This window comes from Podarcis erhardii, assembly GCF_964252035.2.
Source record: "Podarcis erhardii genome assembly, chromosome: 17".
NCBI lineage: Eukaryota > Metazoa > Chordata > Lepidosauria > Squamata > Lacertidae > Podarcis > Podarcis erhardii.
In genome coordinates this window covers 13,031,708-13,047,342 of record NC_138515.1, presented here as the reverse complement: position 1 = coordinate 13,047,342, position 15,635 = coordinate 13,031,708, and the positions used below count along the sequence as shown (strand labels likewise).

At 41.0% G+C, this 15,635-nt stretch overlaps 1 protein-coding gene across 3 annotated transcripts in view; it reads left to right on the top strand.

The window, feature by feature from the left end:
• The window catches only part of CNTLN (centlein), a 166,914-nt gene that overhangs the window by 129,133 nt on the left and 22,146 nt on the right, over positions 1-15,635 (top strand). For all 3 annotated transcript variants that reach the window (XR_014152056.1, XM_081844812.1, XM_081844811.1), the window contains 4 exons: positions 2,043-2,140; positions 3,937-4,063; positions 5,472-5,609; positions 7,839-8,024. Coding sequence is in view for 2 of the 3 variants with exons in the window: in XM_081844812.1 (XP_081700938.1) it covers positions 2,043-2,140; positions 3,937-4,063; positions 5,472-5,609; positions 7,839-8,024 (549 nt within the window). In the remaining variant the exon portion in view is untranslated. The remainder of the gene's footprint in view (positions 1-2,042; positions 2,141-3,936; positions 4,064-5,471; positions 5,610-7,838; positions 8,025-15,635) is intronic.

Here is a 15,635-nt window from a genome sequence, read left to right as displayed (position 1 = left end):
TTAACACTCCTACCCAATCACTGCTGGAAGAGATTTGCTTCATTTCCTTTCCCCTTCTTTGCAGCGTTGTTTTCCACAGGAAGTGGTGACTTTCCCCCTCGGACACAAGCCCTGCTGTGTAGCTCTTTGCAGAGGCCCACGTTCCGCACAAGTGTCCACTTTCACTTGGCACATGTAAACGCCTCTGACGGCGTGTTGCACTTCACCCTTAATGAAGGTCATGCTGCACAAGTTGGCCTAAGGAACTTCAGTTATTATTCTGCTGCCATCTATCATTTTAACTACTCTCAGGTTAAACTTCATATATTTCAGGTTGGGGTGACATGCCCAATGCAGAACTGCTGGAATCCTAGGCATGCTTTGACCACATGAAAACATTTCACTCCCCCCCCTTTTTTGGGGGGGTAAATGTAATAAATGACTGCAGCTCTGTTCTGAAAAATCTTTTTCCTTACCCAGAGAAAGCTCCTGTTGAAGTGCGCTGTAACGCAAGAATTATGACTTGCATTCTTTTTGTGGCTCAGGAGTATAAACTAGACATTATTTTTCATCCCTTACAGTATGATTGTGTTTATGAACATGCAGAGCCAGCCTTAATTTTTTTTTTAAAAAAAGAAAAAAGTAATTAGAGGTTCAACTTCCTGGCATGCTTTACCAAGTTGCGTCTGAATCCTTCGCAAACCTGCTTTTAATTTTTATTTCATTATATGAATGTTAAAACTGGATCGTTATAGTCCCTGCCATGAGAAAATGTCGGAATTTCAAGGCGCTGTGGGTTGCCAGTATTATTGGATTTTAATTAGAGGAACAACTATCATTTTATTTTTAAGCCAGTGAGTAAAAGGGTGTAGTAGTGCAGAAGAGGCTGCTCAATATAACTGCAGTTTACCCCATACTCTACCCATCAGAGTCTATACTTCCCTTGAGGGGAAGAATACTATGTGCAAGGCTCCCATTAATGTTAATGGGAGTTAGAAGGCTGCAATGAGCAGGAGACATTCCAGCAGAGTTTGGCTTTACTGCCTATCCCATCTCTTCGCTCACAGTTTTACACCTAATGTGTAAATTCCCCAGGCCAGAACAAGGGCTGAACTTGCAAATAGGAATGCACACCTACGGTGAATTCATCTCCCACTTCTGCCCTGAAAAGTGGAGGAGAAGAGAATGCCATTTACTCTGAAATACTCTGAAATGAAAGTTAATTGTTGCAGTTCCATGCCACCAATTTTAGCTGTTGATCACTCTGGAAAATATGGTAGGATTATTTCAAACGGCTGAGAGGTTTCTTTTTGTGACATTCCCTTTCCCACCAGAATTGCCTAAAATAACTGATTTAAGGCCGTATGATCATCTGTGTACAGTGAGTTGTGCTGTCTACTTCCGAGTAGTATACATAGACAAGACAAGGTCTATGGACATCCTTGTTTAGGCTGCTAAAATTCTGATGTGTTGGTGGTGAAAATAGTAACAGTAGAGGAAGTGAACCAGATGCTGGTGTCCTGTGTGACTACTCCTAAGGAGGACATGGGACAACAGACCAAAAATCTGTACGATCAACTCCTGCTCCTACGTAATGTTTCTCATAGGTCTCATGCAAATCTTGAAGATCAAAAGGCTGAGAAGAAGCACAGGTCTCTCAGACATATGCCTTTTGTTTCCCAAGCCTATCCTTTGAGGAAACACAGTTGATGGAAAATTTCTGTAAGCCGATCGTAAGAGTTTAATATTTTTTCTGCCAAATAAGATGGGATGTATCTACCTCTGGGCTGGCCCTGATAAATAAGCATTTAGTGGTTATAAAGTCAGCAGTGTGAAACATTAGCAAAGTGTTTCTAAAGGGCAGAATTTCTAAGCGCAAAAGCTGTAAGAGATATTCTTTTGTGCTGTGATGTACACTAATGATTGTTTAATAGTGATCAAAATAGACTATAAACTATTATACAGTAATTTTTTTTGTTTGAAACAAGATCATTATGAGTTATACTTTCGATAATTCTAAATCTACACTATTGAGGCTTTAATAAATATTTTATTCAATCTAGAATGCAAATAATGAAATCACTAAACAGTCATCAACCATTAAATCTTTGAAATATGAAGTCCAGCGAAAAGAAGAACAGATGCGGGAACTACAGGAAAAGTAGGTTCACTTTGCTTCTCCATTGTGTCTGGTTCCCCCCAGTGGCAGAAATGTAATTACTTAACAGAATTTTGGATCAAGTAGAGACATTTTTCTGGAAGTGATATTTTCCATCCAGTTTCTTTTTTTCCTTTATGATGCCTATTTCAAACTATTGCAGCAGTCCATGCTGATGACTTTAAAAGCAGAAGACAAAAACTGATGAGTTCTTAACTGACTATAATTTCTGTATAGCAAAAAGAGTATCAACAGTCACATTTCAGATTGCAGAGTGGGCTTGCTTATCCCTTGATGTAAATCTAAATGATTGCCTCACCATAGCTAAAAGCAATCTTTCAAATACAAATGCCTAAGGGCTTAAAGACAAGTCAAGGTTTAGATGCTTAAACAGGATTAAATCTCCAGTTTTACATCTGTAAAAGGTGCAAAAGGGCAGTTAGGCTTATTCATTTTTATGTTTGTTAACTCTGCAACCCTATTCCTGTTTACTCAGAAATACATCCCATTGTGTTCAGTGGGGCTGACTCCCAGGTAAGTGTTTATTATAGGATTGCCGTTTTAACTCTGAAAAACATTAACTTTGAAAACCACATCTCATTTATTTTACATACATAACACTGTATTTTAACTATGCTGGTTTATTCCAGAAGTGCATACTATAGATTTGCAGATTGATTATCTAGTCAAATATTAAAGTCACAGAAACACCTCCAAATGAGTAAACCTGTTACCTACTAATGTGTGATCTTGGAAATTAAAAATATTTTATTGACGTGGTTCCTTCACCTTTAAGATGGGAGTATGTTTAAAATGCATTCATGGAATGCATATTTCATTGATTAATGCCTTAAGATGCACCTAAAGAACCCAGCACCTCCATTTTTTAGATTTTAGATAAGACTGTGCCCTACCATTATTTTATATAGTAAATACTGAATGTGCTTTGCTGGAGGTGATCTGCTTGACTGCTCCCAGTACACTGTTAGGTGACCATTCAAATGTAAATTCCTTCTATCCTTTTTTATTATGCCATAATTTTCTTGCTGATTTTATGTGACATGATATCAACAACAATGTATTCTGTATATTCAACATACTGATTTGATTTATTTGGATAAAGTATTGTGACCATAAGAAAACAGTTTCAAGTAATAAGGAAATAGGCATCCTGTTTGTTTCACATATCACCCAATCAGCAGTTTTTAAAATTCCTTTGCCACAGATTTGCTACGGAAAAGTTTGCATTTCCTTCAGAGATGCTATGTGTGAAAGCAATGCTGTCTTTGAAATCAGTGTATTGATTTTCCAGAGATATTACCCACAGACATATTTTAATTCCTTCCTTTTTATTGTTATGAAGCTTTCTACATCCTAAATAAAGGTGTATAATCAGGCTGGGCAGTCCACATATTTGCACTTTTAAATTGATACTTTAGTAAATTACATTCTTCCTCTTCTTCACTTTGTCAGCCTACACCAAAATAATGCAATATTCTGCTTTCCCTTTGCTCATAATTGTATGCTCACCTTAGTATGATTAACTGTAGGAAGTGCTGTGTATTTGCATTGCTGGTATAATAATGTTGTGCTTGCAATTCAGAAGTCCACAGAGTTCACAATTTATCTCTTGTATCTTTATATGTGTAGAAAAATGCAATGGATTTTCAACTCCTTTGCACTGGCAAAATGTACAAAGATTAGCACTCATCAGAGTCATACATTTTAATTATTCAAAATAAGCACACAGTATTAATGTTTCCTAATTCTGTGGATATTGCATTCCACCTTATTTGAAGGATTTCTCGAATGGAGAGAGACCTAAGTATGAAAAGAAATTTAATAGAAGATTGGAAGCTGCGCATGAAAGCAAATCAGGAAAAAGAAAAAAGCTTTAATGAAAAACTACAAACTCTTGAAGAAAAGGTATGTCTTGTTTTGTGTGTGTTTAATCCCCCTCCTCCAAAATGAGCATCACATACAAAAATCAAAATATTAACACCGTTGGGGAGGTTTTGTTTGTTTGTTTTTAAAAAAGTGTTGCATTTGTATCCACTTAGAAATGCTATCAGATTTCATTGATTAATTGCAGCAGTCGTGATAATTCCATTCATACATAGAGCACATTTGTGCTATCTAAACAGTAAAATAATTTAATGTGAGAATGAAAGGTTTGCTGTGTACATATGGTATATAGTGAAGCTGGCTTTTCTTATGCTTGTTAATTTAAAAAAAAAAATGCAGCTCAAATCCCTGATATGTGAAATATGTGTTTGTTCTATCTAACTTCTAGCAGAAAGAAAAGATTACATTTCAATTAGCTTTATAATAACAGTGACATGTTATCCTTTTCGCTGTTATATATTTAATGATTCCATTTTATGCTATTCTGCAAGTTGTTTTCTCCCTAAATATTTAATGCATTTTGCAGATGCTTAAAGGGACGAGAAGTGAAATAGCGCCTTCCTTACGCTATCTGCCCAGCACCCTTTTATTCCCAGCAAACAGGGCTCACATGGAGGAACCCCTGAGGCTTCACACTGTACAACCTCAGAGCAGAAATAGTTTTCGAGGCGAGCCCTACTTTGATTCTCTTTAAAATCAGGTGCTGGCTGCGTTGCTCTGAAACTAGCCTGCACCGGCAGCCATTAAGCACTTGTCAGTTCCAGAGAGAATTACTCTCTTGCCCTCCATGTCAGAGATAAGATGTCATTAAGAAATCATCAGCCAAAAAGAGGGGGGTTGGGGTTGAGAGGAAATCACACCAGGAAGGTGCAAAATGAATCCTTGATTTTGTTTCTGTTTTAGAAAAATCAATGTTTTGAAGAGCTGTGATATTAAATCTTGCATGTTTTGATTTCAGGGAGAGAAAGTATCTGCATACCATAGATTGCATAGAACTTGAATACATTTCCTTTACAGTTGTTTGAGGAAGGCTGATCCAAACAAAATCTATAGGTGCTGGATACTAACAGAAGGGTTGTGTGGTTAATATTTGTTTCCATCAAAACCTGAAAGCACTAATTCTCCATGTAGCTATACTTTCTGCATGCTTATATCTGTCTACTTGCTAAATGCTATGAATTTTGTAATAACTACAAACTTGCAGCTCTGTAGCCAGTTATGTGTGAATAAGTTCTATTGATTTCCATGGGATACAGTCCCTGCAGGAGCAGCTGAAAGAGAGCTGCTGGCCTTTTCACCTAAACTGGCAAAAGAAATGTTTACAATTAAATGTAGTTGTTATTTTGGCAAAAGGTTTTAGGTTTCCCCTCGAAATGATGCAAATGTTTTCCCTAATAACAGTTATTCTCTGTTTACCTATTTACTTCAGGTAAAGTCATTGACGGAAGATTGTTCAAACAAAAAAACGTCGATTGATTCACTAAAGCAAAGGCTTAATGTAGCTACAAAAGAAAAGGCACAATATGAGCAGATGAATCGCAAAGCTAAGGAGGAGCTGGAGAAAAAGGTACATGGTTACAGATTGTTTTGGATTAAACACAGAATATTTAATTTCTACCTAACCTTTTCATGTACAGTGTTTATTACCGAAAGGAAAAGAGTGGTGAGGTCAGCAACTCTGCATTTTCACTCTACCCATTGCGGTATCTCTGTGGTCTTTATTCTCTTGGACTTGGAGCCTTTACAAGATATGAATGTAATGGCAAAATTCATATTTGAAGATGAATTAAACGAATCACAGTATGATGTTCTGTGCTATTAGCCTAGGTAATGAAATTCAATATGCCCCTGTTTGTAGCACCCTAAAATGGGTTCAGCGGAGCTGCATTTTTCCTGTGCAATTTAAGAAGCAAGGACTGAAACTTCTGGTTGGGGCAGTCAGGGAATATGTGAAACATGCTCCTGTGGTGCCCACCATCATTATCTTTCGGTCAGGGATGAGAAACCTGTAGGGTCTGGTGTGGGGGGACACTACTGTTCTCCTGGCTCCCAAACACAGTGTGAGCACAATCTGACGCTGTTCAGGGCCACAATGGCAATAGTGGCAGATGGGCTTCCCAACACCGCACAGTGCCAAGTTCCCCATGCCTCCCCACCCTGGAGAGCACCAACAACATGCAATGTTGGGAAGCTGGGGGAGAAGTGGACTCGTCAGGAATTACAGCAGTCCAACAACATATGAAGGACCATAGGTTCCCCATCCCTGCTCTATGTAGAAAGCATATCTTTGGTTCTCCATTGGTTTTCTATTCATGTTGTTCTTTTAGCTTAGGTAGAGACAGAGGTTTTAAGTGTTATTCCTGTTCCCACCTTAAAGGTAAAGGGACCCCTGACCATTAGGTCGAGTCGCGGCCGACTCTGGGGTTGCGGCGCTCATCTCGCTTTATTGGCCGAGGGAGCCAGCGTACAGCTTCCGGGTCATGTGGCCAGCATGACTAAGCTGCTTCTGGCGAACCAGAGCAGCACACGGAAACGGCGTTTGCCTTCCCGCCGGAGCCTTCCCATTTATCTACTTGCACTTTGACGTGCTTTTGAACAGCTAGGTTGGCAGGAGCAGGGACAGAGCAATGGGAGCTCACCCCGCCACAGGGATTCGAACCGCCAACCTTCTGATCGGCAAGTCCTAGGCTGTGCGGTTTAACCCACAGCGCCACCTGCGTCCCACCTTACTTATTACCTATTACCTAGTTGGGCTGGCCCAAGGCGTTTTGGCACCTGTGGCAAACCGCACAATGGCACTCCCTCACCAGGGGAGAACAGGTAAGGGAAGATGTATATCAGGAACGGGGGGGGGGGGGGTAAAATTCTACATCGGGAGCAAGGATGGGAGGAGCAAAAGGTCATTGCAGAGGTGCCATTGGGTGGGGCTTAATAAGTCCACAGACCCAGCCTCCAAGGAGTGGTAGCAGCAGCAGCAGCAGCAGCAGCAGCAGGGGGGGGCAATGCATTCCATATCTGCTGCCTCTGTGGATCTTGCTGCCTCCCCTTGTCTTATGGGTTGGTACCTAGGAAAAAGGGGGAAAGAAAGATGGAACGAAGGCCATGTATGAACTCAAAGCTTACTCTTGTCTCCTACTGGGTCAAAAACCCTACATTCATATTATGGACAGGACGTACCCTGAGCCCATATTAGGACAGCAATGGCTTCATTGAGCCCAAGGCACTCGGTGGTAGAAAATCCACAGATGTGTGATACAGTCCAAAGGAAACAGCACTTAGGTTTAAGCCAGGTATGACACACCAATACATAGATCCTTTCTCTGAGTTTGTTTAACCCCAAACAGCTGAGGAAGAATGGTGGGGACATGGGAGAGGGTAGCAGGCTGCTCCGTTGGGAGAGAGTAATGTACAAAATCAATGTAACCTAAAGCAAATCAAGCAAAGGTACCTTTATAGATATGTGACACTGGAAGAAGACAGAAATGAACATGGTAAAGGAAGCTGAATACAGTTTTTAACTTATGTTCTTGTTCTTGCTCTAGCTTCTAACTGTGCAGTATCCCAACTCCTCATGAAATCAGACAAGAACTAAGAATGCCCCCACTCTAAGGGTGAAGGAACCAAGTTGTGGTCCCTACAGGGAATCTTCCTAGAAAGGGGACACAATGGACTTTGTGGACTCACTATGTATCCACAAAACTCGCAATCCCTCTCATGGCTTGATTGACTCACTTTGGGGTATTTTGCTCTTGAGTAAAAAGTATACCAGTATCATTTTCATGTGGCTTTATTTCAGGAGCTTAAACTCGCCAATCTAGAAGCTAAAATGGCTGAGGCGGAATGTGCCATGACAGAACTCGAAACCACTGCCTCTCAGCAACTTCATGGCTTGGCAAAGCAAAGTGAACAGGCACTCGAAGTACTGCAGAAAAAATTGATGATGTCCAATGACAAGGTGGAAGAGTTCGTTACCTTTGTGAAGGTTCGGCATTTTTAAAATTTGTCTTTTGGTTTAGTGACATGCCTTAGGTCAGCTTTCCCCAACCTAGTGCCCTCCAGATGTGCCCTCCAGTGCTTAGGGATGACAGAAGTACTATTCCAACATCTGGAGGGCACTGGGTTGGGGAAGGCTGACCTACATCATACTAATTTAATGCAAATATTCCTGTGGACTCCAGACTTCAGGGTTTTCCTATTGTCCTTCTAGCAGAAGGTGAGACGGGCCAATGGTGCCATCTCTGCCTCTGCACTTGGGGCATCCACTGTTGCCAGGATGAAGTTTTCTTCTGGCTCAGCATCCAGATCAAGCCCCTGGGACCCTCCCTCAGATTGGTTTCCAGACTGCCATCCCACTCCTCTTCCCCCTAAATATGTATATATTTAAAAAACCACCTCTCCTCTTGTGAACAAAGATGGACAAAGCTGTTGTTTCATAACCTTTGGTGACTGTCCAATTTCTCCTGAGCACAAAGTGATGTCCAGACAGCACAACCAGACAGAAGATCTGTGAACAGGATGTCCACTGAATTTTGTTTTGCTAATTAGCAGTCCTATTAAGGGAGGGGTGTGTATGAAGGTTGGGGGAGGGCTTGATTTGCAAGGTGTTGTTTAATCCTTTTCTCCCAGGTAGTTTCTCCAAGGTAAATTGCCTTCTGCTAAAAAGTGGTTGTTAGCTGTGCAGGCCAGAAAAGGGCATGTGCAGATGCTGTCTCTCCCCCCCCCCCCCCCCCGCAGAACTAATAGCAACAGCAGTATCTATGAAGGTGGGTCACAGTAAAGTAAGATAAATGTCATAGGGCTTCTTTTGCTTTGACTTAACCTGTTATGAATCTGGAATAGAACATCCTGTTTTCTCTATCAACATTTTAAATTTAATTTAATAGACCTTTCCAAATAAGTGCCATCTCCAAAATATCATAGTTATGTATCCTCCCTCTGTTGAATAGAAGATCACTGCCAAGTTGTCAAGAGCAAAGGTAGCTAAAAAGAAATTGCCAGCAGGAGTGAAATTAATAAAGACTAAATGAAATTAACTTGCTTGCTGACAACCTAACAAGCTAATTACTACTTTGGATAGTCAGTAATAAACACAGTCAAGCACACGGCACCTAAAAACAGCTGAGTAGCTTTCAGAGGAAGAAGAGGAAGCACGCTATCTCAAAAGATGTGTCGTTGCATGTATTAAAATGGTCAGGGCACAGTTCTCGTCTGCTATGCACACCTAGAACTGATGGATTTCATCGGAACTTAAGCACATTTTGCTGTGCTTTGGACTGTGGCTGCACAAAATGCAACGGAATGAGCTTATAGTAACAGGACTTTTCTAGCTGAGCACAATTTGTGAGAAGTAGACCAAACAAGATCAGGGGAGCATTGCTCCAAAGTTATCATGTCAGAGATAACACTAATTTTGAAAGTCAAGGACCTCACCACATGCATATATTGATCCCTTCAAACTGAACACACAGAAATCAACTCCAAGGTCCTATTCTACATAATAAAATGGTTAGGGAGCCTGCTTGAAACAGCATCCCCAGGTCACCTTTCCCATACTGCATCTTGCCCCTATGGCATCTTCCCCGTAGTATTTTGTATTATCCACTATGTGTGTTTAGGAATGTACCAGTGCCAGAATATCTGTTACTCCTCAACACTGCTTTCTAGTTTTGCATGCTTCTCACAATCTGTATTTTTGGGCATTTCATATCTGTTTACATTTTTAACACGGCACTCATGCATAAACATACCTACCAACTTAGTATAACAATGCATGCAGCACCTGTAGTGCCCGGAAGCTTGCAACCATGATACAGGTATTTAATCTTTAAGGGGTCACAAGACTCATTGCTTTTCATGTTGCTCTTCTACATTGTATGGATATCTCCTGAGTGATAGCTCAGTTGGTAGATAATGAGACTCTTAATCTCAGGGCTGTAGGTTCGAACCCCACACTGGGTGAAAGATTCCTGCATTACAGGGGCTTGGACTAGATGATCCCCATGGTCCCTTCCAACTCATATGATTCTGTGATCTTCTAGGCCAGTGCCAGCTGCAAGTAGTCATGTGCAGCACTGGTGCAGATCCTCTCTACACTATTCAGATACTGAGCTCTGCTGCATGTTACTTTAGCAGTATAGAGAATGTTGTAGCATAGGGTTGCCATATTGAAATGCCAATTGAAATGGTGAAATTTGCATCCGGAGGGAAAAAGCTCAACAACTTTTGTGTCTGGATTTTTACTTCTTGAAATATGGAACCCTATTGTAGCATAGAATGCTCTTGTTCAAGGTTCTAGCCTTGCACAACCCTTTCCCCAGGGTTGTTCTATTACAAACAAGGCTTGCATCTCTCTCCCAATCTTGGCACAAAAAATTAATAGCCAGTCAGCATTCCATACCTATGAAGCCTGCTGAATCCTAACTAAGCTGTTTTTGTGCCTTTTCATCCTTTCGTTTCCCCTCGCTTCCTACAGATTTTTTAAAATTTTATTTCTGCAGATGTGTTCCTGCCTTCCATTTGTGTAGTGTCATTTTGCCTACATACAAATCCACCTTCATAGAATGAGTTTTCTATTACTATATATAGCAGGGGTGGGCAAAGGGTCTATTGGGATCTACTGGGAGATCTTCAGGTGATTTGAGGTTGGTCATCTGGGATTTCTGGCTCCCATTTGTTTAACAATGGCAACATGTCAAATGACTTCCCAACGCCTTAGATTATACCCTTGAAATGCTGTTATATGGTTACACCTTTACATGGTTAACTGTTGCAAGGAATCAGCAGCTTCACACATTTTTGTCATTTGTGAGTACTGCCTTTTTCTACATATTTGTGCTGTGACAATCTTAAAACGTACACAGTTACAAACCTCATAATAAACAAAACCCAGGTCAATATGCTTTTGATAGTATAATTTTGTTGAAAACTGTTAATCTATTGTGCCTGGTAGATAAATTGCAAGAAGACAAAGATGTGGTCTGGAAATCAGATATTGATGATGAGCAGAGTAGCCATTATTGACTTGAATTCACCTAGGTGCTAAATATTTATGCAAGGAGAGTCCTCTGAAACCCATTTTTAAACACAGTGTGTTACCAAAAAATAACAGCTGAGATTCTTCCTCCGGTATCAGTAGCACTATATACTGCACATAAAAACTACTTCTTAAACATTTCCCACTAAAACCACACATAGGGAAATTAAGTTAGCACAATGAGGCAGTACCTGTGCCCCTCCCCCAGGCACCACCTCCTTCTTTGAAGTATACTCTGCGCCATCTCTACCCTCTCCCTCTAGGAAACTGCCAGTTTTTCTTCTATTCTCGCCCTGCTCTTCCCTTTTCCACTTTGATATGTCTCTCCCTCCTGTATCGGCGCTTATTATGAGACAGCTGTATCTTCAAGTGAATGACAGAGACCCTTTTCACACATTCTGCATTTGAAGTGTACACCAGGCGTACGAACGTACCTTGGCTTTTGACCTTCAGCACTGTAAGGGCTGCATCAGTACAAAACACGGTACCATTTCTCGGTTTGATCGTAATTTGCATTATGCCTTTACTTTGCATTATAGATCTTGCTCACTGTAGACACTGCTGCCCTTTTCTTTGCTACAACGCGCTCAGTTCAGCCGCCCGTCACCCCAATCCTACAGATAAGAGTATGTGTCCCCAGGTTATTGGCCAAGCAGCTGTCCATACTGCTTTCACCTTTTCTCTCTCTTCATTTGAGTGATCTGATCCGTTTGTTCGCGGTACTGTCAACCCCAAAGCCTTCAGCCTTGAGTTACTTTCAGCCATCATATTTATCTACAGGAAACTTGGATTCTTGTCAGCTATGTCTGCACCAGTAGATACGTTTGGGAGATTTTGAACTTGAAGGGGAATACTGGAGAATATGGGATGTGTGAAAGGCTTTCTTTAAAAAAATGAAAACTTGTTTGATAGTAATTTCAATCAAATATCTCCTTTAAGGATGTGGGATGTTTTCATCTACATGTTCATATCAGTTTTGGTATTTATAGTAGAAGTTTAATATAACATATTTATATTGTATGACTGGTGGAAATAAAGCAGCTTTTGTAATGTTTTACAAGTGGAGGGCTTCGTATTGGTATTTGATATCAGCAGATACTGCAGAAATGCCCCAAATACTCGACCATTTAATTAACAAGCTGAATTTTTCATACTTTATAGATCTTGATTTAATTATTGCTCTGGGACTACATTCATGCAATCTGAAATATGTCTACTCAGAGTAAGCCCCACTGAGTTCAGTGGGACCTATTTCCAGGGAAAATGTTTAGGATCAGAGCCCTAGAACTATGTGAGTAATATACTGGTTAAATAGGATGTAGCCTGATGATAACTAAGATTTCCTGGCTTCTCTGCTGTGGCTGGATAGATGTTATAATACAATTTTGGTTAGAAGCACCATTCCTTGTATTAAGGCTTTTGGTTGCAGGAAACAAGCTTAATGTTGGAGCAGTTTGAAAGCAAAGACTGAACTTTTTGGTCCATTTTAGCTCAATCTTACAGTTGTAATTTTAGTTCAGATTTGGAAAAAAAATCCAGTATGATGCATTTGCACCACTGTCGCCAGGCAGTGAGGTTGCCAGTCTGTGGACATCCATAATATGTGTGATAACAAAATCAGAATAGTTTTTAATTTAAACACTTTCATATGTGCTAGAACAGCCTTCCCCACACTGCTGTCCGTGGTGCTATAGTTCAAACATGTGAAGGTCAATAGGCTGGCTTCTTTAGAAGACTACCACAAGTGGCTCATGGGAGCATTTTCACGATGCCTCTGGAAAATCTTGATGTATATGATTCGCTGACTATTTTCTATTCACCAGGCTTCCGTTTGGTGGCAGGTCAGGCGCCGATGCTTGTATTAAGAAACAGCCACAGTTGATGGTTCTGAGAAGAAATTGGTGATTAAATTAATTCTCCATCAGGATTACTCTTCAGATGGGATTTAGGCAAATTGAATCAGAAGCCTGGATGGTGACAGTGAATATCTATTAGAGTGCAAGGGGAAAATAATAGGCTATCTGGATTTTAATGAATGAAGTGAATATCTGAATTCTCACTGTTTTGCGTTAGCATATGGTAAGAAATACGTACAGTACACCAGGAGCTATAATGTAGATGCTGGACAGACTCTGTATCGCTCCAGATGAAAAATTGAAAACTTCTGCTGTGCTGGAAATTAGGCTCCATTTATGATTTGGACACAGATAGCACATTTCCTTGGGGGTTTCAATATTACAGTATACAAACTGTGTCTGGATACTACTGTATTTATAATCTTTGAAAATCTTTCAGCCTATGTTGAAATTTAGAATATATATATATATATATATATATGCAGGTTTTGGTGTCCTCGGGTGTCTTCCCGTGTAAAAGTTGGGGTGTCTAGGCGACGTTTCGACGAGGTCTCACTCGTCATCTTCAGGCTGGTGCTTTCGGCTTCTTGTTACTGGAACAGAGCAGGATCTCAGTGTTTGAGTTCCTATAAATACTGTAGAGGGGGTGTGGTGTATAGCCTCCAATGTTCTGGGCAGAGAGGAAGTTCCCAGGCTAGTGTGCCTTTTCTTCTTTTGTTCCTTAATTACTTGAGAGATATCTTGAGTGATTTCTTGAGTGATATCCTGAGTACCACTTAGGTGGGTCATTAGGTGTGGATTAGTTGCTAAAGTCTTTGTGTCTTGACCTCTTGAACTTTGTGAAGAGTTTTCATGAGAAGATGGCTGTACTGTACTTAGTTGTGCTCTGGCTTGGCTTCGTGTATAGGGGCGAGCTGTGGTTTTGTGGCTTGTGTCAGCCAGATCTGTGTAGGGATTGCAGGGGGGTGCAGCATCCGGAGGTGCCACCATGGATTGGCTACTGGATGGTGTCTGTAATTCATCTGTGGAGAGGGTCTGGGTTTGGGTCTGGTGTGGTTGATTGGTGTTGGCGTTCTGTGTGCCTCTGGATCTGGTGTCAGTTTTTGTGGGGAGGGCTAATTTCCAGATGTCTGGCAAGCGGGATGTGTCGTCACGCTTGTTCATGTTGTGAGGGTGTTTCTCTATCTCGATGGCTTCCATGATTATTCTCTTGTGGTGATGTTCCGTGTTAAAGAGCAATTTGGAATCTGCAAAATTAATTTCGTGTCCTGTTTCTTTCATGTGTTGGAAAAGAGAGGAAGTTTTTTCTTCTTTTTTTGACGGCATTCTTGTGTTCTGCGATACGTGCATTTATTCGTCTGTTTGTTTGTCCAATGTACGTGGCTGGGCAGACTTTGCAGGGTATTTCATAGATCCCTTGGTTTTCCAACTGGATTTTATCCTTGGGGTTTCTGAGGATATTGGCTATTTTTTGGTTGGTGCAAAAGGCTGTTTTGATATTGTGTTTATGGAGGATTTTGCTAATTTTATCTGTAGTGCCAACTTTTACACGGGAAGACACCCGAGGACACCAAAACCTGCATTCCTGTACCCGTGAAAATCTACGAAAGCATATATATATATATATATATATATATATATATATGGCAGCCAAATGGCAGTGGGCAGCATCTTTCCAGCAGCTGCTCATATAATTCTGAAAAGGCAAGTGTCTATAGACCTGATTCACATAACTAATATAGAAGCACATTTTGTTTTAAAGAGTTGCTGCGATATAGCAACGTAGTGTGCTGATCCAGAGCTGGCATAGGGAAACTATTTGTTCTGGCTCTTCAAATGCCTTTTGGGTACAATCACATAGTTATTTCTATACAGTATATGATAGATGTTCAAGATTGTTTTGGCAAGAGGGCAAGCACATAGAACCAGTATGGTACGTGCAACCAGTTCTATTTTGGCAAAAGAAAATATGGAAATCTCTTCAAGGAGATGCTTTTTTCTGCTGATTGTGAAGACAGAGACTGTGCTATACTGTGAAGTTCAGGTCTACTAAATCACCACCATATCTAAATATTGATAACAAAAATGAGAGTTTTTTCTTGCTAAGAAGAAGAAAGCTTCCTAATATTGAGTCAAGCCATTGGTCCATCTAGCTTGGTATTATCAATCTTCGACACCAGCCAATGTCCAATGATCAGACATTATGTGTCAAGGGACTGTCAGGAGAATGCAGGTCATCCACAGGTCAGGAAAATGACTGGGCAGGGGGGACGTATGATACTGGATCCATAACCTGAAGGGGGATCCCCATAAGTGGTCTTGAGAGGGGCATCACAAGGCACTGGCTCAAACTTGGGGTTTTGAAATTTTCTTATGGGTCAACATGGCTACCTTTAATTTTTGAATCTTTTCTTTTTCTGGCTCTCAGAGATGACAAAACATAATTTGGTCAATGTTAGGGAACTGCCATTGGTTCAGGGGCGAGAGGGGAAAAGCCGGATGGATTACAGAGAGCCCCCGAAGATCGCGGGAAGCAGCACTTCCTCAGTAGCCCCACCTGTAGTGGAGAGGAGATGCAGGGGGTGGAGGAGGCAAGGCGGTGCCAGGACACCATGCCTGAGGAAAATGGGGAGGAGGGAGGTCCCCCGTTACCCAAGTCTTCCTTGTGCAGAAAGCTTCCGTGCAGAGAGGGGAGGCACAGACT